We start from the raw sequence: 26,740 nt of genomic DNA, 5'->3' as shown, positions 1-26,740 counted from the left end.
GCTATCTGTTGGTAGATAAGTGATGATGCTTATTTAGTTGCTTCAGTACACATCATAACTCTGTTGATTGAGAGACGATGATGCTGATTCAATAAAAAAAAAACCCAAGCTGTATGATGGTGGAGGCTTATTCAGTAGAGACAAGATTGTCTGTTGGCTGAGAGATAAGAAGACTGATTCAGTTCACGCAAGGATGTCTAATGATGAGATACGTTAATGCTGATTCAGATCACACCAAACTTTCAGTTGGTGGAAATATGATGATGCTGATTCAGTACAAAGTAGAATATTTGTTGGTGGAAAGATCATGATGTATATGCCAGACTGTTTGTTGGTTGAGAGATGAGAAGACTGATTCAGTTCACGCAAGGATGTCTGATGATGAGATACGTTAATGCTGATTCAGATCACACCAAACTTTCAGTTGGTGGAAATATGATGATGCTGATTCAGTACAAAGTAGAATATTTGTTGGAGGAAAGATCATGATGTATATGCCAGACTGTTTGTTGGTTGAAAGATGATGATGCTAATTAAGTATATGTCATACTGTTGGTTGAAAGATGATGATGCTAATACAGAATATGCCAGACTGTTGGTTGAAAGATGATGATGCTAATTCAGTATATGCCAGACTGTTGGTTGAACGATGATTATGCTATTTCAGAATATGCCAGACTATTGGTTGAAAGATGATGATGCTAATTCAGAATATGCCAGACTGTTTGTTGTTGAGAGATGATGATGCTAATTCAGTACATGCCAGACTGTTGTTGGTTGAGAGACGATGATGCTAATTCAGTATATGCCAGACTATTGTTGGTTGGGAGATGATGATTATAATTCAGTATATGCGAGACTGTTTGTTGGTAGAGAGATGATGATACTAATTCAGTATATGCCAGCTGGTTCAACAAAGATGATGCTAATTCAGTAATTCCAGACTGTTTGTTGGTTTAGAGATGATGATGCTAATTCAGTATATGCCAGACTGTTTGTTGGTAGAGAGATGATGATGGCAGTTCAGTATATGCCAGACTGTTTGTTGGTTGAAAGATGAGGATGCTTATTCAGTATATGTCAGACTGTTTGTTGGTTGAAAGATGATGATGCTAATTAAGTATTTGCTACTGTTGGTTGAAAGATGATGATGCTTATTCAGTATATGCCAGTCTGTTCATTTGTTGAGACAAAATGATGGTAATTCAGTATATGCCAGACTGTTTGTTGGTTGAGAAATGATGATGGTAATTCAGTATATGCCAGACAGTCTGTTGGCTGAGAGATGAGGATGCTTTTTCAGTATATGCCAGACTGTTTGTTGGTTGAGAGATGATGATGCTTATTCAGTATATGCCAGACTGTTTATTTGTTGAGACTTGAGGATGGTAGTTCAGTATATGCCAGACTGTTTGTTGGTTGAGAGATGATGATGCTAATTCAGTATATGCCAGACTGTTGTTGGTTGAACGAAGCTGATGCTTATTCAGTAAATGCCAGACTGTTTGTTGGCTGAGAGATGATGATGCTAATTCAGTATATGCCAGACTGTTTGTTGGTAGAGAGATTATGATGGTAATTCAGTATATGCCAGACTGTTGGTTGAAAGATGATGATGCTAATTCGGAATATGCCAGACTGTTTGTTGGTTGAGAGATGATGATGTTGGTAGAGAGATTATGGTGGTAATTCAGTTTATTCCAGACTGTGGGTTGAAAGATGATGATGCTAATTCGGAATATGCCAGACTGTTTGTTGGTTGAGAGATGATGTTGCTAGTTCAGTACAGAACTGTTGTTGGTTGAGAGATGATGATGCTAATTCAGTATATGCCAGACTATTGTTGGTTGGGAGATGATTATATTAAATCAGTATATGCCAGACTGTTTGTTGGTAGAGAGATGATGATGCTAATTCAGTATATGCCAGACTGTTATTGGTTGAACGAAGATGATGCTAATTCAGTAAATTCAAGACTGTTTGTTGGTTTAGAGATGATGATGCTAATTCAGTATATGCCAGACTGTTTGTTGGTAGAAGAATGATGATGGTAATTCAGTATACGCCAGACTGTTTGTTGGTTGAGAGATAAGACTGATTCAGTTCACGCAAGGATGTCTAATGATGAGATATGTTAATGCTGATTCAGATCACACCAAACTTTCAGTTGGTGGAAATATGATGATGCTGATTCAGTACAAAGTAGAATATTTGTTGGTGGAAAGATCATGATGTATATGCCAGACTGTTTGTTGGTTGAAAGATGATGATGCTAATTCAGTATATAATAGAAGATGCAGAAAATTATGCACTAGTGTTTGAAGAACTCAGTTTATTGATTGAAACTATGAATAAGATAAATGTCATACTGTTGGTTGAAAGATGATGATGCTAATTCAGAATATGCCAGACTGTTGGTTGAAAGATGATGATGCTAAATCAGTATATGTCATACTGTTGGTTGAAAGATGATGATGCTAATTCAGAATATGCCAGACTGTTGGTTGAAAGATGATGATGCTAATTCAGTATATGCCATACTGTTGGTTGAACGATGATGATGCTTTTTCAGAATATGCCAGACTATTGGTTGAAAGATGATGATGCTAATTCAGTATATGCCAGACTGGTTCAACGAAGATGATGCTAATTCAGTATATGTCAGACTGTTTGTTGGTAGAGAGATGATGATGGCAATTCAGTATATGCCAGACTGTTTGTTGGTTGAGAGATGAGGATGCTTATTCAGTATATGCCAGACTGTTGGTTGAAAGATGATGATGCTAATTCAGAATATGCCACTGTTTGTTGGTTGAGAGATGATGATGCTAATTCAGTACATGCCAGACTGTTGTTGGTTGAGAGATGATGATGATAATTCAGTATATGCGAGACTGTTTGTTGGTAGAGAGTTGATGATACTAATTCAGTATATGCCAGACTGGTTCAACGAAGATGATGCTAATTCAGTAATTCCAGACTGTTTGTTGGTTGAGAGATGATGATGCTAATTCAGTATATGCCAGACTGTTTGTTGGTAGAGAGATGATGATGGCAATTCAGTATATGCCAGACTGTTTGTTGGTTGAGAGATGAGGATGCTTATTCAGTATATGCCAGACTGTTTGTTGGTTGACAGATGAGGATGCTTATTCAGTATATGTCAGACTGTTTGTTGGTTGAAAGATGATGATGCTAATTCAGTATTTGCCACTGTTGGTTGAGAGATGATGATGCTATGCCAGTCTGTTCATTTGTTGAGACAAAATGATGGTAATTCAGTATATGCCAGACTGTTTGTTGGTTGAGAGATGATGATGGTAATTCAGTATATGCCAGACTGTTTGTTGGTTGAGACATCATGATGGTAATTCAGTATATGCCAGACAGTCTGTTGGCTGAGAGATGAGGATGCTTTTTCAGTATTTGCCAGACTGTTTGTTGGTTGAGAGATGATGATGCTTATTCAGTATATGCCAGACTGTTTATTTGCTGAGACTTGAGGATGGTAGTTAAGCAGATGCCAGACTGTTTGTTGGTTGAGAGATGATGATGCTAATTCAGTATATGGCAGACTGTTGTTGGTTGAACGAAGCTGATGCTTATTCAGTAAATGCCAGACTGTTTGTTGGCTTAGAGATGATGATGCTAATTCAGTATATGCCAAACTGTGTGTTGGTAGAGAGATTATGATGGTAATTCAGCATATGCCAGACTGTTAGTTGAAAGATGATGATGTTAATTCAGAATATGCCAGACCGTTTGTTGGTTGAGAGATTATGATGCTAATTCAGTACATGCCAGACTGTTGTTGGTTGAGAGATGATGATGGTAATTCAGTATATGCCAGACTATTGTTGGTTGGGAGATGATTATGTTAATTCAGTATATGCCAGACTGTTTGTTGGTTGAGAGATGAGAAGACTGATTCAGTTCATGCAAGGATGTCTAATGATGAGATACGTTAATGCTGATTCAGATCACACCAAACTTTCAGTTGGTGGAAATATGATGATGTATATGCCAGACTGTTTGTTGGTTGAAAGATGATGATGATGCTAATTCAGTATTTGTCATACTGTTGGTTGAAAGATGATGATGCTAATTCAGAATATGCCAGACTGATGGTAGAAAGATGATGATGCTAATTCAGTATATGCCAGACTGTTGGTTGATTGGTTGAACGAAGATGATGCTAATTCAGTAAATTCCAGACTGTTTGTTGGTTTAGAGATGATGATGTTTATTCAGTATATGCCATACTGTTTGTTGGTAGAGGGATGATGATGGTAATTCAGTATATGCCAGACTGTTTGTTGGTTGAGAGATTAGGATGCTTATTCAGTATATGTCAGACTGTTTGTTGGTTGAAAGATGATGATGATGCTTATTCAGTATTTGCCACTGTTGGTTTAAAGATGATGATGCTTATTCAATATATGCCAGTCTATTCATTTGTTGAGACAAAATGATGGTAATTCAGTATATGCCAGACTGTTTGTTGGTTGAGAGATGATGATGGTAATTCAGTATATGCCAGACAGTCTGTTGGCTGAAAATGAGGATGCTTTTTCAGTATATGCCAGACTGTTTGTTGGTTGAGAGATGATGATGCTTGTTCAGTATATGTCAGACTGTTTATTTGTTTAGACTTGAGGATGGTAGTTCAGTATATGCCAGACTGTTTGTTGGTTTAGAGATGATGATGCTAATTCAGTATATGGCAGACTGTTGTTGGTTGAACGAAGATAATGCTTATTCAGTAAATGCCAGACTGTTTGTCCGCCGAGAGATGATGATGCTAATTCAATATATGCCAGACTGTTTGTTTGTAGAGAGATTATGATGTTAATTCAGTATATGCCAGACTGTTGGTTGAAAGATGATGATGCTAATTCAGAATATGCCAGACTGTTTGTTGGTTGAGAGATGATGATGCTAATTCAGTACATGCCAGACTGTTGTTGGTTGAGAGATGATGATGCTAATTCAGTATATGCCAGACTTTTGTTGGTTGGGAGATGATTATGTTAATTCAGTATATGCCAGACTGTTTTTGGTTGAACGAAGATAATGCTAATTCAGTAAATTCCAGACTGTTTGTTGGTTTAGAGATGATGATGCTAATTCAGTATATGCCAGACTATTTGTTGGTAGAGGGATGATGATGGTAATTCAGTATATGCCAGACTGTTTGTTGGTTGAAAGATGAGGATGCTTATTCAGTATATGTCAGACTGTTTGTTGGTTGAAAGATGATGATGCTAATTCAGTTTTTGCCACTGTTGGTTGAAAGATGATGATGCTTATTCAGTATATGCCAGTCTGTTCATTTGTTGAAACAAAATGATGGTAATTCAGTATATGGCAGACTGTTTGTTGGTTGAAAGATGATGATGGTAATTCAGTATATGCCAGACTGTTTGTTGGTTAAGACATGATGATGGTAATTCAGTATATGCCAGACAGTCTGTTGGCTGAGAGATGATGATGCTTTTTCAGTTTATGCCAGATTGTTTGTTGGTTGAGAAATGATGACGCTTATTCAGTATATGCCAGACTGTTGTTGGTTGAACGAAGATGATGCTTATTCAGTAAATGCCAGACTGTTTGTTGTTTGAGAGATGATGATGCTTATTCAGTATATGCCAGACTGTTGTTGGTTGAACGAAGATGATGCTTATTCAGTAAATGCCAGACTGTTTGTTGGCTGAGAGATGATGATGCTAATTCAGTATATGCCAGACTGTTTGTTGGTAGAGAGATTAAGATGGTTATTCAGTATATGCCAGACTGTTGGTTGAAAAATGATGATGCTAATTCAGAATATGCCAGACTGTTTGTTGGTTGAGAGATGATGATGCTAATTCAGTACATGCCAGACTGTTGTTGGTTGAGAGATGATGATGCTAATTCAGTCTATGCCAGACTATTGTTGGTTGGGAGATGATTATGTTAATTCAGTATATGTCAGACTATTTGTTGGTAGAGAGATGATGATGCTAATTCAGTATATGCCAGACTGTTTGTTATGTAGAGGGATGATGATGGTAATTCAGTATATGCCAGACTGTTTGTTGGTAGAGAGATTATGATAGTTATTCAGTATATACCAGACTGTTGGTTGAAAGATGATGCTGCTAATTCAGAATATGCCAGACTGTTTGTTGGTTGAGAGATGATGATGCTAATTCAGTACATGCCAGACTGTTGTTGGTTGAACGAAGATGATGCTTATTCAGTAAATGCCGGACTGTTTGTTGGCTGAGAGATGATGATGCTAATTCAGTATATGCCAGACTGTTTGTTGGTAGAGAGATTAAGATGGTTATTCAGTATATGCCAGACTGTTGGTTGAAAAATGATGATGCTAATTCAGAATATGCCAGACTGTTTGTTGGTTGAGAGATGATGATGCTAATTCAGTACATGCCAGACTGTTGTTGGTTGAGAGATGATGATGCTAATTCAGTCTATGCCAGACTATTGTTGGTTGGGAGATGATTATGTTAATTCAGTATATGTCAGACTATTTGTTGGTAGAGAGATGATGATGCTAATTCAGTATATGCCAGACTGTTTGTTATGTAGAGGGATGATGATGGTAATTCAGTATATGCCAGACTGTTTGTTGGTAGAGAGATTATGATGGTTATTCAGTATATACCAGACTGTTGGTTGAAAGATGATGATGCTAATTCAGAATATGCCAGACTGTTTGTTGGTTGAGAGATGATGATGCTAATTCAGTACATGCCAGACTGTTGTTGGTTGAGAGATGATGATGCTAATTCAGTTTATGCCAGACTATTGTTGGTTGGGAGATGATTATGTTAATTCAGTATATGCCAGACTATTTGTTGGTAGAGAGATGAGGATGCTTATTCAGTATATGTCAGACTGTTTGTTGGTTGAGAGATGATGATGCTAATTCAGAATTTGCCACTGTTGGTTGAAAGATGAAGATGCTAATTCAGTATATGCCAGTCTGTTCATTTGTTGAAACAAAATGATGGTAATTCAGTATATGGCAGACTGTTAGTTGGTTGAGAGATGATAATGGTTATTCAGTATATGCCAGACTGTTTGTTGGTTGAGACATGATGATGGTTATTCAGTATATGCCAAACAGTCTGTTGGCTGAGAGATGAGGATGCTTTTTCAGTATATGCCAGACTGTTTGCTGGTTGAGAGATGATGATGCTTATTCAGTATATGCCAGACTGTTGTTGGTTGAACGAAGATGATGCTTATTCAGTAAGATGCTGATTTAATTAACTCTAAAACTGTCAGTTGGTTGAGACATTAGAGGCAGATTAGGTCTTCATCAGACTGTCTGTCAGTTGAGAGACAAGGAGCTGATTCAGTATTTACCAGGCTGTTTGTTGGTGGAGAGATGATGATGCTGATTCAGTTAACATAAGACTGTCTTTTGGTGGAGAGATGATATACTGGCTGTTGGTAGAGAGATGATAGACTATCTGTTCGTGACGAGATGATGATGCTGATTCAGTTAACATAAGACTGGCTGTTGGTGGAAAGATGATGATGCAGATTCAGTTAACATAAGACTGTCTGTTGGTGGAGAGATGATGATGCAGATTCAGTTAACATAAGACTGGCTGTTGGTGGAGAGGTGATGATGCAGATTCAGTTAACATAAGACTGCCTGTCATGAAGAAAGATGTTATCTGGAGGCATAGATGTTGGTGACAAAACTTTATCCTGTGTAACTGTCTGTGTGAAGACAAATTGAAATTACATGAAGGAAGTCATTATCTGGAGGCATACAGGTTGGTGACAAAACTTTATCCTGTGCGACTGTCTGTGTGATAACAAATTGATATAACATAAAGAAAGACATTGCTTGCTGAACACTTGCTGGAGGTTTACCCGTTGTTGGTAACAAAAACATCCTGTTTGACTGTGTGCTGTAACAGCAAATTCAGCAAATTTTCAATTTATTGGCATAACTTGAGAACAACGAATGTGATGCCACTCAAATTTAAACCTGGTCTGTGTTAGGTGGTAAAAAGCAATGTCTCACAAGTTTCTCTATATTTGATTAAGACCATTTTTATATGGCTGCACAAATAGGTGGCTGTAAAATGGTATTGCAATGTTGAATGAATCTCTTTGAAATTGTTCTTCTCTATTCTTCCTTAATATCAAGTTCATTTCTAGAAGAAAAAGAAACACATACAAATTAATATATATATTCATATCCACTTCCTAAGAATTTTAAGGATTAAGTGTGGAATCTGCTTACAGTTTCATGCATGCATATATCACATAGCAAATAAAACACATACATGTATTTGCTTCTCTTGGACTTACAAGTTGAGAAAAAGAACGAAAAAAATTGTTGAAAAACTGGAAATCCCCCCCCTTTTTTAAATGAATATAACCCAAAACTTGGAATCCAAAATTAATTTAAAAAAAAAAAGCTCATGTCAATAGATCTACACAATTCACTCAAATTGGTCAAAGGTATACCATAATATGTCCCCTTAACAGGCTTATAAAAAATAAGTGCAAAATATCAATCGAGAAACCCAATGTCAAAGAAATTGCAGAAATGATGTCTTTCAAAAATAAAAATTTCTCCTAAATCCCAATCTTTTGCGCCAATATACTTTCGCACCCTACATGTTCGCACCCTTCATGTTCGCGCCCGATTTGTATTTGTAGAAGATTTTAAGTGATTTGTGGTAACGAAATCCCTGACTTAATAATTTACCAGTACTTTTGCTTAGGATGCATAGCGTTCCTGAACAGGTCATGACTGGCAAATATGATTGTTTCCCCCAGCTACTTACATATTTGATCCATTTCAGTCCTTTCTCTATTTTTCTCTTCCTTTCCTTTTTCTCATTCATAATTTTAACTTTAACTTTATTCCAGTCAAATTTTATTGATTGGTGGCTTGACAAAAACTTCTGAATATCCACTTTGCCTGAAAACATTTGCATAATTTTTGTCATATAAAATTACTGGTTATTGGTAATTGAGTAATGTTATAATAGCTTTAGGTAAGTGTTGTGCATCTGTTAATTTGGTTTACAATTTTAATCGTTATTTTTCTTCCATAAAAGCATATATTTTATTAAACTCATGAGAAGTTTCCAAAATATCTCAGAGTATTATCGACTCTTGTTATACTGTCCCATAAAGACTTTTTGAATAATTCCATTATAGAAGGAGCACGACCTTAATAAGTTAATCTGAAAATTCTCTGTGAACTTTCAAAGATCTGGATTAAAAACAAAGATTGTACCAGTAATATGTAAATTAGTTCCAATGTCTAGAAAATAGGAGTCAAGAGCTTGCAAGCACTGACTGGTAAAGATTGCTTCAATTCAATTTATCAGTGAGAAGTAAAATTAATGTCGCATTGGTTGTACTTGATTAAACAACAATTCTAGACAATGCAAAGGAAGGCAACTCCAATTTTTGAAGATAGCTTTAACAATGATATAGTTCATTTTTCTAGAGCAGATAATAGATTCCTGTACCTTGCAAAAGTTATGTAATTTTCTTGAAAGTGTAACATCATTTTGTGCCTTGAATATCTGAGCATATATTACATTTATAAATTTCTGGAAATGTTCATGGACAGGGTGTATAGAATGTTATGATAAATGCACTATATTTTGTGTATCAAAAAGGTAGTGATAAGTCTTGGAAGATTTAGATATCAAGTCAGTCACATAAGGTTTTGATTGCATTTTATGCAATGTTTGCCTAAAAATTGTTCAAACAATTCTAAAATGGCAGTAGCAAAACTTCAATATGTGTGCAATCATTCTGTGTATTGTCTTCAATCTTGATTGAAAAATATAGGAATTTTGATAAAAAATTACTTAAAGTTCCCATGTCTGAAAAAAGATAATAAAAATCTCCCACAATTCCATAATAGCACCCAATAGGAAATGCACAACTTCAACATGTGTGAAATCTCTCAGTGAAGAATCTGGGTGGAAAACTGTTGAAGCAGTTAAATAAGGTATCCACTTTCCTGGTCACTTTAATAATCATTGTTGAAATTTGTTAGTACATTGAATTGTAATATCTCAAATCAAGATCTTTTAATGATCGAGGGGTTGTTGCATGAAGTATGACATTGTGAATATTATTGAAATATGACATACCAGGATATGGCTTTTCACACTTTTCAGTGATGTAATCTTTAAAATACTCCTGTACACATATTGTTTCTTCATCACTCCATCTTGAGTACTGACGTGCTAAAAGAATTAGAATGCATTTATTTTTTCAATAGAAAAGCAGGGATTTGCTCAAATATGATATTTCATTAGCACTGATTAGATTTATTAATCACTAGCACACATTCTATATTTCCTTCTTTGGTCTCTCAGGACTATTAAAATATCGTTTTACTCAAAAATCCTGCAGGTAGACATATATAAATAGATAGAAACTTGTGAATTAATTAAGACTTGAAGTTATTTATAATTTGTAACACAAAACAATTACATATGTTCCTTAAATAAGTGTTATTAATAATTCTTTCAAAGATGTATAAAATAACTTATTCAAGTAATAATTATTTTTAAAGTAACCCTTAATCTTTATTCTCCTCTTAAATCTAATAAATTCTTCATTTTATGATACAAAATGCTGTAAAAATTCATGAAAACTACAATTAGTCCATGCTTCTATTGATATTTAAAATAACTCTATTAATACAAAAATTACTTATATAAGTAACTAAGAAAAATTACTTGTTTAAGTAATGCCCCTGACTGAATATAGAATATTTAACACTTTTTATATGAAATATTGTGCAGCAAACAATATTTCAATGGGAACATTATTCATGTTACACTTACTGTTAGTTTTAAGTATGCAACACCTTTGTTATTAAAACATTCATAAGTGAATAAATTTATATCAAGTATAAGTATAAGAAATGAGTCAAAATACTGATACCTTTTATAAAAAAATGCATTTTCATATAAAAAAGTTAGATGAAAAATTCCTATAAACATAAATGTTTCCACAGAGAATTTACCTTTTGAGAATCCACTATTACCAACTTTGACGTTATCTTCATCACTTTCTACTTCCTCAACATATTTTCTTTTAACTGTAGGTATCTATAAAATATTTAATTGGCACTTTTAAAATTTTGTCTAGAATCAACCCTTTTAGTCCTTAAACTTTGGAGTGAAAATATAACAAGTGAATCTGCGAGCTACTGCTCACTGATGATACCCCAACCACAAGTTGATAATATATATAATAGTGTAAAATATGCAAGTGTTAGGTTAACAGGAAGTTCTTGAGTGATGAACCTGAAAAAGCATCACACGGTATATAGCTGACTTACATAAACCCTGAAACCAAATTTCAGAAATCCTTGTATTGTAGTTCTTGAGAAAAAACATGTACCAATTTTGTGTCAATAATGATTCATATGATTACTATATGGTTTCCTCTTGCTACTAAGTATTAGGGCATAAAAATTGGGATGAAAACACAAAAAAAAAATGAGCAGCTGGCTAAAATATTTTTTTTTGGAAGCCTTGTTTCATAGTATTAATACACCTGTTGTAAACGCTTGTTATAATTCATTAACTGAGCATATCTGGCACATAATTGGTGGTGACATGCGTGTAAGAGAGTAATGTTAGTTCAAAACTTCATGGATTTATCTAAATAAAGGCAACAGTAGTATACCGCTGTTTTGAAATTCATAAATCGATAGAGAAAAAACTTTGCAGAAATGATGGCAAAGACTACATACAACAAATTCAACGCTGGATCCATGTAACGAAAAATTCCACATAAATTCAGGAGAAGGGGTAAAATTGTAATCAAAATCAATGTTGAACATTATATTAAATTGAAGCTGATCCATTCTCATTTGTGTATATATCAAAATACTAATATGATGTCCTAATGTCCCCTTGTAAACAAAACTAATTAGAACAAAATATGCCTTATGCATGCATGCACACAAACTGACTGTTTACATTCTCGTTATTTCCCTCCTTTTCCAAGTAAATTATATATCTTTCAACTGCTTACATGAAAGGATAATAAATATTGTTATTAAATGACATGAGCAAATCAGCCCTAATACAGATAAATGCCTGTGCAATACTGATGACGTTCCACTGCCTTTATAAATCAAGAGTTCATATTGTTTTTTTGAACAAGGCTAATACTGAAAAAAACCTGCATTGGCCCATGACGTAATACTTGGGGTTCACTTTCAGTTTCAATTGTTTTATGTCGAACTTAACTTAAGACTTATATTTATACATAAACACATTTTGTAATGTACTTCATAACTTTAAATCATAGAATAACAAGAATGTGTCCCAAGAACACAGATGCCATACTCGCACTAACATTTTCTATGTTCAGTGGAGTGTGAAATTGGGATAAAAACTTTAATTTGGCATTCAAATTAGAAAGATCATATCATAGGGAACATGTGTACTTAGTTTCAAGTTGACTGGACTTCAAATTCATCAAAAACTACCTTGACTAAAAACTTTAACCTGAAGCGGGACGAACAAACAGACAGACGAACGAACAGAGGAACGAACGAACGAACACACAGAGGAAAGGACCCACAGACCAGAAATCATAATGCCCCTCTACTATCGTAAGTGGGGCATAAAAAGTTTGGAAGTCTTAAAATGGAAATATTTCTCAGCCTTTTCAAGTACGACTTACAATTTTTGACATACTTTCATTTCCGTTGATAACTCACCATAATACACAGACTATCAAAGAGCACGAAAAGCTAAATTGTCTGATTTATTCTTCTTTGCTACTTAAAGGGGCTACGAGATATATAAAAAAATTTAAGTATGACTTTTTGTTTGTTCAATCATTAATGAAAGGGAAATAGGGAAATAATAATTTGCTTTTATTAGCTAAAATGGTTCAATTTTGTCAAATTAAGCTAATAAACATTGATAATACTTGCAAGTGAATAATTTGACCTCATTAAATTCATATTCATGTGAACTCCAATTTAACCCCGTAGAAAGTGATAGAATAGCGCATGCATTGTCCATGTACGTTTATTTAAAGGAAAAGAATGTCAACATTGAAAGTGAAAAAAAAGGTAAATAATTTGATTAACTGAATCGATCCAAAAAAAATCATTCTTATAAAGGTAAAAGCGACCATAAACACACATTTTTAATCATTAATACAAAATTTAATAGACCTATAAAAATTCAATTGCAGGAGTTGATAAATCTATTTATATCTGTGTTTATGCTTACATCCCTTATACATGGTCATAGAAGGTGAACTCCATAGTTAATTAGATGGCGTCTTGGCTTAATTTCAGACGAAATGAAGCTACATCTTATTGAGACCATGTCCTGTTAATTGTTTATTTTATACTTTCAAATTGATAGTTTGGAAAAATGTTTTACATTGTTATATAATAAAATATGAGAATTTGACTCAAATCGGTGAACATGAATTTGTCAGATAGTGCCCTTTAAAAATATTTGTGATATAAAATATAATAAGATATGAAATTCTGTATTTTCTATAGATTCTGGATCAGCTGTGTTGGCTCTCGACTCTTCCAAGTCTTGGTTCCAATACAGCTAACCTCGAATCTACAACAGATCAAATACAGAAACAGCAAGCTAATAACACTATATTATCAAAACAACATATGTATGTTTAAATGCTATTTATTGCGTGAACCCCTGAGGGTTGACGCATATTTATTAGTTAGAAATATGGTCTATGGAGGAATATTCGGAAACTTTTTTTTTGTTCATTCGGAACATTTTTTCTTCTTATCTGTATAATATATAGCATCCTGCAATTAAGAGCACCTCCATACGGGGTATTCAATATATTTAAAACATGGCAATAAAGAACTTTACACTGATTGCTTACTGACTTATATGCTATATGATAATAAAATATATAGTTGAAAATCTATATAGAAAAAAACAGTATAGCTACCGTATCCATACGTATAATTTTCAAAGAATAATAATGATTCAAAACATGGACACATGTACCTCAGTCTTCCAAACATTCATCAATTCATTTAGAAATAATTAATGAGGCATTGCGAACTGGTCAACTTAGTATGATACAATGTACATTAATTAATGTTCCTTATGAACGATCATCAATAGGTTTTACTCTCCTATCAGCAAGCGGGAGATTTCCCAATTTCGGCATTTAAGCAGGAGGGTTGGCAGGTATGTGCTCTATATTCATCACATTAAGGCTCAGTGTAAAATATTGCCAAATTTAATGCATACCCATTTTTAAATGAGCATAGAGCATAACATGAAGAAATAATTTCTTAATTTAATTGTACTGTCAAATAGAAAACAATTTCCAGGCAGGTCTGAAACTTGCCATCCCATGGCACCTTAGCATTATAAAATACATGACCAAATGATTGATTTAATAAAATAATTTATTGCAAACAAGCCTCTCATCAGGTCAATTAAAATTAATTGATAGATTTTCATCCCTGCCCACCCTAATTTCTTTTTATTTGGAAAATTATGATTTCCAGATTTTGTTCATTTTGGTATTAGTGTAAGTGTTACTTGATTACTTGATCTGACATATTTCTAATGAGCATAACTTTCATTAAATTGCATAACTATAAAAAATAATTTATTACTTACAGCATCAATATAACTGAGCTCCCTTTCAAGTTTTCTTTTTCTTTCTTTCTTTTCATTCATAACTTTCACCTTTATAACGTCAACATTACAAGTTATATCAGGATATTTTGCCTTGAAATCGTCAATTTCAGTTGCATCTGAAACCCAAAAATAAAATGAAGTTTTTTGCTTTCATCTAAACTTAAGCAGTAAGAGCACACTGCATAAGTGAAATTGTTAAATAGGTGAAATCTACGTTGTCAAGTAATCTTCAGACTAAAGGACAACTTATTGTTGGATTACTGTCAAACTTGTCTGAAAATTTCATCACAGATAGATCATGATCGACACATTTATCACTTTAACTCCCTTTCACTTTTGCTCTCACTGTTGAAGTTTTTGAGATAAAAGCCAAGGCCTTCTTTTGTCTTCTATGTTCTATTTTTAGTCATTGCAGCCCGATGATGTATGTTGGTTGATGAATCAAATCCTTCAAATACAATTTAAAAACAAAACACCATAAGGAACATCCAATTAAAGTTTGGAAGTTTTTGACCCAGTAGTTTCAGAGAAGAAGATTTTTGAAAAAGTAATAGACTTGCAAAAAGAATGAAAAATCTAAACATTTAAAGGGCAATAAATAATTAAGGAGTCAATTGACAAATTTGGTCATTGAAACAATTTTGAAGATCTGACTTTGCTGAACATTTCTGAACCCTGTTAGATTTGCTCTAAAATGCTTTACTTTTTTCAGATATATCGTTGTCTACAATAATTATAGTCCCAATGATGGGATTTCTTTATGTGAAAACTGTTCGATTAAAGTTTCAAGATCATGTACAAATGACTTTAAATTTAGGGCTTTTCTAACCCAAATTTAGTTATCCTTTGAAATATATTCTAGATATTATCTTAACTTTTTGTAATGTAGGAATGGAAACTGCAGAAAGCAGTTTATATTGTCTATACACCTTACCTGGACTTGGCTTCTGTGCAGAATCTGTTATATAATCTTGAAAATATTGTCTAACTTTTTCAGTATCCATTTGCTTCCATATGTTTCTCTCTTTAAAGAAAGCAGAAGCAAATAATTAAGTAGTTAACAATGTCACAGTTGCTTCTTGAAACTAAAAACAGTTATGTGAACGGCTTTGAGATTATCTTTTTTTTTCAGTAAAAGATACCATGTTAATTATAACAAGGAGGTTATGTGAAAAGGAGAGGTGCTGAACGATAATTTTACACATAAAATGTTACTGACTTGTCATGCATAATAAAGCTACAAATATTTTTTATATATAGATAAGACTGTTGTTTTTTTCATTTAGAAAGGTTTACACTAGTCATTTTTGGCACCCTTTATAGATTCCTGTTCAGCGTGAGCCAGGACTGTATCTTGATCTATAATGGATTTTTACAAATTATGACTTGGATAAAGAGTTGTCTCATTGGCACACATACCACATCTTATTATAGCTATAAGTTTCCACTTAACAACAGACACGTTTTTTTTCAAATATCTATATAGACCTTATCATATGATTGAACCTTAAATAAATTTGTTTGAATGAGTTTTGCATGTGTAAATCTTTTAGGAAAGATTTATCATCACTTTCATTTAAAATAATGCTTAATATATCAGTCATGCTGCTCACGGGGAACCTTTCACTTTTGTTAGAATTTTATTTTTTATAATTAACTCCTTTAGCTAGTTTTGGTCACTGCTATATCTAGTGCTTTTACGTTGGCCCTTTGTATCTTTTGTCTTTTTATCAGTTGTTGTTTGAGTCTAGCCCTTCTAGATGATTCTAAATCTGTTCTTATTTCGCAGTGGTGTCTTGCCTTTGGAACGGTGAGCTAAAAACAGTTTACATCACTCAGGAGTATGAAAATAAATCACAAAATTAAAAGACTGATTAATACATTGTTTACTTACTATCTTCCATCAGCTTGTTTCTGGTCAGGCCTTCCAAATCTCTCCCATTTTTTTTATCATTTTCTTTTTTCATTATCTGCAGCTGAAATAGGCAACATATTTTGACAAAGTTATTAATGTAAAATAATAATAAAGATCTGTGCTATTAGGGCATAATACAGTCCTTTTAGCTTGTCTTTTTGTTTTTAATGATTTTACAAAATTTACATATTATTTCCGAAATATAATCAGAAATTATGTAAAAAACAAAAGGGTACTTAGTTCATAAATATATAAAAAAAAAGTCACCATAGTTTCATCATAAACTGCTGATAGCATTTTTGATCTTTAGTAAAACTAGAGGCTCTAAAGAGCCTGTGTCGCTCACCTTGGGCTATGTGCATATTCAACAAACAACACAGATGGATTCAGGACAAAATTGTGTTTTTGTGTTGATGATGTGTTTGTTGATCTTACTTTACTGAACAATCTTGCTACTTAAAATTATCTCTATCTATAATGCACTTGGCCCAAAAGTGACTGGAAAATATTTTGTAACAAGAATGTGTCCATAGTACATGGATGCCCCACTTGCACAATCATTTTCTGTGTTTAGTGGACCGTGAAATTGGGATAAAAACTCTAATTTGGCATTCAAATTAAAAAGATCATATCACAGGAAACATGTATACTAAGTTTCAAGTTGATCGGACTTCAACTTCATCAAAAACTACCTTGACCAAAAACTTTAACCTGAAGTTTGCACTATCATTTTCTATGTTCAGTGAACCATGAAATTGGGGTCAAAACACTAATTTGGCATTAAAATTAGAAAGATCATATCATAGGGCACATGTGTACTGAGTTTCAAGTTGATTGGACTTCATCAACTTCATCAGAAACTAACTTGAACAAAAACTTAAACCTGAACAGACTGAAGGACGAACGGACGGAAGGATGAACGAACGAACGCACAGACCAGAAAACATAATGCCCCTCTTCAACCTAGATGGGGCACAAAAATTTACAAACATTTACAAAATTTATGAAAATTGTTAAAAATTTACTATAAAGGGGAATAACTCCTTAAGGGGTCAATTGACCACTTTTGTCATGTTGACTTATTTGTAGCTCTTACTTTAATGTGAAAAATGGTTAAAAATTGACTATAAAGGTCAATAACTCCTAAAGGGGTCAACTGACCATTTCGGTCGTGTTGACTTATTTGTAAATCTTACTTTGCTGAACATTATTGCTGTTTACAGTATATCTCTATCTATAATAGTATTCAAGATAATAACCAAAAACAGTAAAATTTCCTTTAAATTACCAATTTAGGGGCAGCAACCCAACAACGGGTTGTCCGATTCATCTGAAAATTTCAGGACAGATAGATCTTGACCTGATAAACAATTTTACCCTGTCAGATTTGCTCTAAATGCTTTAGTTTTTGAGTTATAAGCCAAAAACTGCATTTTACCCCTATGTTCTATTTTTAGCCATGGTGGCCATCTTGGTTGATTGGCCGGGTCACCGAACACATTTTTTAAACTAGATACCCTAATAATGATTGTGGTCAAGTTTAGTTAAATTTGGCCCAGTTGTTTTAGAGGAGAAGATTTTTGTAAAAGTTAACGACGACGGATAGACGCTGGACGCCAAGTGAAGGGAAAAGCTCACTTGGCCCTTTGGGCCAGGTGAGCTAAAAACAGTAAAATTTCCATAAAATTACCAATTCAGGGGAAGCAACCCAACAACAGGTTGTCTGATTCATCTGAAAATTTCAGGGCAGATACATCTTGACCTGATGAACTATTTACTCCTGTTAGATTTGATCTAAATGCTTTGGTTTTTGAGTTATAAACCAAAAAATGCATTTTACCCCTATGTTTTATTTTTAGCCATGGCGGCCAGATTGGTTGGTTGGCCAAGTCATCGGACACATTTTTTAAACTAGATACCCCAATGATGATTGTGGACAAGTTTGGATTAATTTGGCCCAGTAGTTTCAGAGGAGAAGATTTTTGTAAAAGATTACTAAGATTTACGAACTAGAGGCTCTAAAGAGCCTGTGTCGCTCACCTAAGTATATGTGAGTATTTAAGAAAGGAAGCAGATGGATTCATGACAAAATTGTGTTTTGGTGATGGTGATGTGTTTTTACATCTTACTTTACTGAACATTCTTGCAATTTACAATGATCTCTATCTATAATGAACTTGGCCCAGTAGTTTCAGTGGAAAATGTTAGTAAAAAATTTACAAATTTTATGAAAATTGTTAAAAATTGACTATAAAGGACAATAACTCCTTAGGGGGTCAATTGACCATTTCGGTCATGTTCAGCTATTTGTAAATCTTACTTTGCTGAAGATTATTGCTGTTTACAGTTTATCTCTATCTATAATAATATTCAAGATAATAACCAAAAACAGTAAAATTTCCTTTAAATTACCAATTCAAGGGCAGCAACCCAGCAACAGGTTGTCCGATTCATCTGAAAATTTCAGGGCGATATATCTTGACCTGATAAACAATTTTACCCACCCCCTCCATGTCAGATTTGCTCTAAATGCTTTGGTTTTTGAATTATAAGCCAAAAACTGCATTTTACCCCTATGTTCTATTTTTTACTGTGGCGGCCATCTTGGTTAGATGGCCGGGTCACGTGACACATTTTTTAAACTAGAAACCCCAAAGATGATTGTTGTCAAGTCTGGATTAATTTGGCCCAGTAGTTTCAGAGGAGAAGATTTTTGTAAAAAATTACTAAGATTTACCAAAAATGGTTAAAAATTGACTATAAAGGGCAATAACTCCTAAAGGGGTCAACTAACCATTTGGGTCATGTTGACTTATTTGTAAATCTTACTTTGCTGAACATTATTGCTGTTTATAGTTTATCTCTATCTATAATAATATTCAAGATAATAACCAACAAGAATGTGTCCAAAGTACACGGATGCCCCACTCGCACTATCCTTTACCATGTTCCATGGACCGTGAAATTGGGTAATAATCTAATTTGGCATTAAAATTAGAAAGATTATACTATAGGGAACATATGTACTAAGTTTCAAGTTGATTGGACTTCAATTTTATCAAAAACTACCTTGACCAAAAACTTTAACCTGAAACTCCCACTTTCATTTTTTATGTTAAGTGGACCGTGAAATTGGGGTCAAAAGTCTAATTTGGCTTTAAAATTAAAATGATCATATCATAAGCAACAAGTTAACTAAGTTTCAAGTTGATTGGACTTCAGCTTCATCAAAAACTACCTTGATCAAAAACTTTAACCTAAAACTCCAACTTTCATTTTCTATGTTCAGTGGACCGTGAAATTGGGGTCAAAAGTCTAATTTGGCTTAAAATTAGAAAGATCATATCATAAGCAACAAGTGTACTAAGTTTCAAGTTGATTGGATTTCAGCTTCATCAAAAACTTTAACCTGAAACTCCCACTTTCATTTTCTATGTTCAGTGGACCGTGAAATTGGAGTCAAAAGTCTTATTTGGCTTTAAAATTAGAAAGATCATATCATAAGCAACAAGTGTACTAAGTTTCAAGTTGATTGGACTTCAGCTTCATCAAAAATTTAACCTGAAACTCCCACTTTCATTTTCTATGTTCAGTGGACCGTGAAATTGGAGTCAAAAGTCTAATTTGGCTTTAAAATTAAAAAGATCATATCATAAGCAACCAGTGTACTAAGTTTCAAGTTGATTGGACTTCAGCTTCATCGAGAACTACCTTGACCAAAAACTTTAACCTGAACGGACGAACGGACGCACAGACGGACGGAGCCACAGACCAGAAAACATAATGCCCCTCTACTATCGTAGGTGGGGCATAAAAACAGCAAAATTTCCTTAAAATTACCAATTCAGGGGCAGCAACCCAACAACAGGTTGCCCTATGTTCTATTTTTAGCCATGGCGGCCATCTTGGTTGGTTGGGCGGGTCAGCGGACACATTTTTTTTAACTAGATACCCTAATGATGATTGTGGCTAAGTTTGGTTTAATTTGGCCCAGTAGTTTCAGAGAAGATTTTTGTAAAAGTTAACGACGACAGACGCCGGACGACGACAGACGCCGGACGCAAACTGATGGGAAAAGCTCACTTGGCCCTTTGGGCCAGGAGAGCTTAAAAGGGCATAAAATATCCAACATAATGATTTCTTGTAAGCTTATAACTAATATGGTCTCATTGAGATCATAAATAGAATAGATATTGATATGAAAGAGTATGATTTATTTGTCACTGGTTAAATATTAAATAAATATAATTGACCCACAACTAATTAAAATACTCACTAGTTTTGTTCTTCTTGCTTCTCCATCTTTTAAAAGGATGTCTTCATTCAGTTCTATCAGAGGAATCTTTTCAACTTTTTTTTTAAATAGTAAGAATGAGATAAACATGACAATAAATGGTATGTAAACCTAACATGTAAAGTAGCTTTTTTACTTTGTTAAAGTGTTCTTTGAGCTTGATACATTTAATATCCTTTTTAGAATTGTATATGCACTGAATATAATCGGGCATAATATTGTGGATTTCTTGGGACAATTCATTTTTAGATTTAATCATCCCAGTGTGTGTTTGAAGTTTTCTTTGTTTGTTAAAATAATAATAAACAAACATTTCTATAACATTCAATCAAGTCAAACCACTGTGCAGGCCAGTTCATTCTGTTAATTCTGTTCCAAGGTACAAACTCTTCGGAGGACTATGCACAATGGACAGGGGCAGTGTCATCTGTGGTGACTGTAAATTTTGATAAATTTTGTCATGATCAATACCAGGTTTTAAAATATGACTTTAAATGAATACTTTATTTCCAGCACCTGTTAGATTTGAGCTTGATCTTGTCAGTGATTTATTGTATCAGGTAATTGTAGTTTATTTTTATATGCAATTTGTTGTCATTGACTGAAAATGGCACATATCTATCTATCTCCATATTTTCACACGCAGTCAGAAGTTTTGTTTAAAGGCAACCTGAAACTATTCCTGGCCACTAAAATTTTGAGTTGGCCATTAAATTTTCATGTCTGGTGGTCAATTGGCAACTTCATTTCAGAAGCTACTTTGAGGGCTGCGCCTCCCTGGAGGAGGGAAGAATCTCAGAAAAAAAATCAAATAGCCTTGCAAGGCGTCATAATTATTTGGACTTGGATTATAATGTATTCCCTATTTGATTTAATCTTCATATCCATTTTTAATTATTTCGATTCTGATTAGGACAATAAAGGTAATTTGTATGTCAACAAGTATAAGTGCAAAGCGTTTGTGTAGGCTCTTGTATGACCCACCTCCCTTTTTTGGCAAACGGCTGGCACTGTGGTTTTTCAGATGGAGAACAGCCAGCATGAAAGGTTGTCGTATCTAGGTCAAATATGTCAATTTCAGAATGCAACCCTTTAGTCATAATGAATGGAATTAGTAACATCATGTGCACCATTTAAGAGTTTGGAAGTGTTTTAAGTTAATGAAATATATTAAGTGCATGACAATTTGATAAAATTCACAATTCTACAGTAGTCAATATACCCATGTGCAACAATTTAAAAAAAAAATCTAGAGCATATGTTTGTTCACAAAGCAAAAGAAACACCTCATACTAAAATTTAAAACAAGAATGTGTACAAAGAACACAAATACCCCATCCGCACTATCATTTTCTATGGACCTTGAAAATGGGATAAAATCTCTAATTTGTCATTAAAATAAGAATGATCATATTATAGGAAACATGTTAAATAAGTTTCAAGTTGATTGGACTTCAACTACCTTGACCAAAAACTTTTGCCTGAAATGGGATGATTCGATGGGTGAACGAAAGCAGACCAGAAAACATAATGCCCATAAATGGAACATAAAAATAGCAAATCTCCGATACAAGTGTATATTTTTACATTAACAATGTAATTAATGAGTTTTAGATTTGCTCTACCTTTGGCCTTCAGAATTTTGCTCTTTTGATCAAACCATCATGCAATTTAACACCACCTTAAAATGACTTCAAAATTTCCACTAGTTATATCAATTTTTCAGTAAATCTTCTGAATATTTCGTCTGCAAACTTTGGCTAAATTCTTCTGTTCAAACATGTGTGAACATTTGAAAACAAGTTGTGTGCTCTATTGCACATGTCTGGGTTATTATAAGCATAATAGTCCCAGCACGTGTTTACTGAATTATTTTGAATGCCCCCTTTGACGTGATTCTAAATATACAAAACTCTAAACATAAATACAGAATGTTGTTTAAATTCATTTTCTTACTTTGTTTTTACTTTTTAAAACAGGACAATTTAAAAATCTGAGTTGTTCCTTTTAATGTAAAAACAAAACGGTTAAGTCTTGGAAGGGAGTCAATGGTAAAAGTCTACAGATTGCCTGACAGCACTTGTATCCCAAAAACCTTTTACTACTTATCATAAGGTAAAACTAAACTTACTCTCATTCTCTGAATTGTCTTTTGATCCATCAACTTCTGGTTCTGTAAGTTTTTTGTTTTTAACTGGTTGCTTCTGAAATATGTACAGTAGCAATAAGGATGAACGAGTGAAATTGTGAGCAGTACCCCATAACCACTGAAATCCTTGTAATGTAGCTCCTGAGAAAGAAGCGACAAAAAACATTCATGTGACAACTGACGGATGGACCACATCATATTTTAACACATGGTATTGCCACATTGATTATGATACATATATTCAAAGAGCATATTGTTCTGAGGTTGAAGAAGAAGCATTTATATTTAACATGAATATCACATGATATCATGTGGCTTTATATACAACATTAATACCATGTGTGAGGAAAGTTTATATCACATTGTGCTCATAACTGAATACTATGTTTCTACTCCTTTCTCATACTACTCACATGGTGTGGAGAACATTAATATCACATGATTCCTATATTAAAATCATGTTGGAAATTAATTGTCTGGCTAAAATTCAATTTTTCAAAAAAAATAAGACATTTAAGGCTTTAGAATGATTCAATTATTAATATGATGCAATCAATTAGGCAGTTAGTACCTGAGTAACAGAAGTGGAGGCAAAGTATTGAAATAGCTCACTAAATATTACAATGTTGGTGTCTTATGCTTTGCAAGACCATATATACAGCAATTATACTTACAATATCAACTAGGTCATAATCATCAAGCTCCAACTTTCTTTTACATCCTTTGTTCTTGTTCAAAACTGAATCTGAATTAAGCTCTTCGTCTGGATGTGGTTCAATGTGATATTCTAAGTCAGTATTATCTTTAAAAAAAATAAAGCATAAGGTGAATTGATATTATCATGTACACTAAATAAACTGTTGACACAAAGATATGTTTCACATATGTAACGTCTGACAAAATGGGCCAAAAGCCCTTAAATGTTATTTTGACTTTGATGTTGCAAAGTTAACATCGACAAACTGAAGCACCTTCAAAATATTCATTCTTTTTCTAAAAACAATATTACTTTATTGAAGAAGCTATTAACATAACAATGTGTTTAATAAACTGTATCATTTCAAGCCTTAAGTCATACCCATGCACTCTCCTTGTTTCATTGAAAGTCTTTATTCAAATGTTAGACTACAGTTCTTCCTTTATTTTATCATTATTCACTATATATTCAACTCTATAACTTTTTTGTAGTACTTTTTGTTAATCAATTCTTAGAATGTATCAATGATCATTCTGTCATGATATTGACATGAGGATAATTATTATAATGTAGTAATTTAATTTTGGATGTAACACATCTTCTGATTGGCTAACATTGTTTTGTTTATCAGCTCATAGACATAATTTAGTCATGTGACAGTGACAGTGATGTCATCAACTTTTTTCATGGTATAAGGTTTAAACTGGAATTTAAAATTAAATCATAAGGAATAACTATAATATATTTTGTTTCTATTCGCTACCAGGGTTATTCAGTATGCACCACATTTTTTATGTTATTTCAAATTTCAAATAAAAAGAAAATTATTACAGTTATTCCTGAAATAAAATAATCAAACATTCAAAGAAATTAAAGATTAAAAAAAAAATAATAATTTCAAAATACTTTTTTAATAGTTTAAGATAAAATATAAAACAATGAGATATTCTGATAAGCGTTTATATTCAATAGGTAATAAGATTTAATCTGTTTACAAAGATAAACCATTAATTCAAAGAGTATATTGTGAAAGGTGACAAAAAAGGGGAAATAACTCAAGTTTATTGTCAAACAATTTTGAAATAGACAAGTTATTTATGACCTTGAGTTACAGTAATTGGTGTTAATTAACAGTGTGTTTGATGTCAAAGCTGTCAAGTACAGTGATACACTTAAATTGTCACTTAACTTGACAGTTCATACTGTGCTTAAGGTATTTTGTCATATATATCTACAGGCACTCATGAAATAAAGGGTAAGGAAAATTACATATAAAAAAATCATGAAGTTCTACCTGACTCTGAAACATGTTCAACCAAACTTTGAGGAATATCTAAGGAGGTATTGTTACTGTTTATACTGTCCACAGCTTCAGCTGAAAAATTAAAATATTACAACAATTTTAAAATAATTGTAACAGGTTGCTGTTTCCAAATCTCCCAAACAATGCTCCAATAATTTGTCATTATCCCATGGTTGCCTGTTATTGGGAAAAGTCCATTAAAAGTTGGTTATTATAGCTGACTATGCGGTATGGGCTTTGTTCATTGTTGAAGGCCGTAAGGTGACCTATAGTTGTTAATGTCTGTGTCATTTTGGTCTTGTGTGGATAGTTGTCTCATTGGCAATCATACCACATCTTCTTTTTTATATTGGTCTAGTAAATTGATATGATTAAGTGACGAATAGTGATTGCTCGTATGGCATTCACTTCTTCAAATGATGAACAGGAATTTAAATGGCTAAGGGTGGGGATCTTGACTGTTTACAAGGTTTCAACTAGAGGCTCCATTAGGAACCTGTATCATATATAAATACACATAGATAAAGACTTGTAGACAGAAATGTACCAATGACATGACAGATTCTATGACCTGTGAGCCAAGGTTATTAAACTAAGGTTTCAACTTCCTCAGGCAAAGTTGAACTTAGATAGATTTGGCTTTTATTTCGTATTTCAAATGTTTGGCTTTGTGCCTTCCTGATGAAGGTAAATCCAGAAAAGCGCACTTTGGATGCATAAAAATTAATAAACATGTTGTTTTCAATTTTTTAGTATACTCCCGTCCATCAGAGTTTGAATACAAAAATCAAAGGAGAATTACAGAAAAATCTTACCTGTATAAATTTTACAGGGACTTGAACTGGTGTCTTGATGCTGTCTGAGGGCAAGTGCTGAAAATATTCAATACCATGTCTTAAATTCATCTGTGGAATTTAATTATGATAATAAAAAGAGACATCATCATAATCATAATTCTGTTCTGTAATTGAAAACAAAAAGATACCAACTTTAAACCAAAGTCCAAGGGACAATGATGTAAAATTCAAATGTCACCATATGGCCTTCAACAATAAACAAATCCATGTATAGTTAACTATAAAAGGCCTGTTGCATGGCATGCAAAAATATGAAATCATATAAAACAAGATGAAAATCATAACAGATACTTATAATATATTTGAGGCCTTATTTGTTTTAATATTGCTATGTATGCTTCGATTCCATTCAGTGGTTCTCTTAAAGGAGACATTTGTATTTATTTCCCATAGGGTCCTATGTTAAACTGTCCCCAACTGGTGGCCATCTTGGTTGATGGATCCGCTACATGGAAACAACACTTAGTCAGCACCTCATAAGAAACATTCATGCTATGTTTGGTTTATTCCATTAAGTGGTTCTCTAAAAGAAGACATTTGTATGTATTACTATTTCCCATAGGGTCCTATGTTAAACTGTCACCAACTGGCGGCCCTCTTGGATGATGGATCGGCTACATAGTAACAACACTTAGTCAGCACCTCATAAGAAACATTCATGCTATGTTTGGTTTCATTCTATTTAGTGGTTCTCTAAAAGAAGACATTTGTATGCATTTCCCATAGGGTCCTATGTTAAACTAAGTCCCCCACTGGCGGCCATCTTGGATGATGGATCAGCTACAAAGTAACAACACTTGGTCAGCACCTCATTTGGAACATTCATGCCATATTTGGTTCC

General features: G+C 33.5%; 1 protein-coding gene across 1 annotated transcript in view; it reads right to left on the bottom strand.

Annotated features, from left to right (window-relative positions):
- Nucleotides 1-1,576: 1,576 nt before the first annotated feature.
- Nucleotides 1,577-26,740, bottom strand: part of LOC143065021 (uncharacterized) — a 135,191-nt gene continuing 110,027 nt past the window's right edge. The window contains exons 29-40 of the mRNA XM_076238301.1: nt 25,858-25,914; nt 25,034-25,114; nt 23,717-23,844; nt 23,025-23,097; nt 20,876-20,949; nt 16,579-16,660; nt 15,619-15,708; nt 14,664-14,800; nt 11,036-11,120; nt 10,152-10,247; nt 8,820-8,956; nt 1,577-8,180 (exon numbers count right to left, since the gene is read on the bottom strand). Of these exons, the coding sequence (XP_076094416.1) occupies nt 8,175-8,180; nt 8,820-8,956; nt 10,152-10,247; nt 11,036-11,120; nt 14,664-14,800; nt 15,619-15,708; nt 16,579-16,660; nt 20,876-20,949; nt 23,025-23,097; nt 23,717-23,844; nt 25,034-25,114; nt 25,858-25,914 (1,046 nt within the window). The 3' untranslated portion in view covers nt 1,577-8,174. The remainder of the gene's footprint in view (nt 8,181-8,819; nt 8,957-10,151; nt 10,248-11,035; nt 11,121-14,663; nt 14,801-15,618; nt 15,709-16,578; nt 16,661-20,875; nt 20,950-23,024; nt 23,098-23,716; nt 23,845-25,033; nt 25,115-25,857; nt 25,915-26,740) is intronic.

This window comes from Mytilus galloprovincialis, chromosome 1 (genome assembly GCF_965363235.1).
Source record: "Mytilus galloprovincialis chromosome 1, xbMytGall1.hap1.1, whole genome shotgun sequence".
Taxonomy (NCBI): domain Eukaryota; kingdom Metazoa; phylum Mollusca; class Bivalvia; order Mytilida; family Mytilidae; genus Mytilus; species Mytilus galloprovincialis.
Note: the sequence above shows the minus strand (reverse complement) of the source record. Positions and strands in the feature narration are given on the sequence as shown.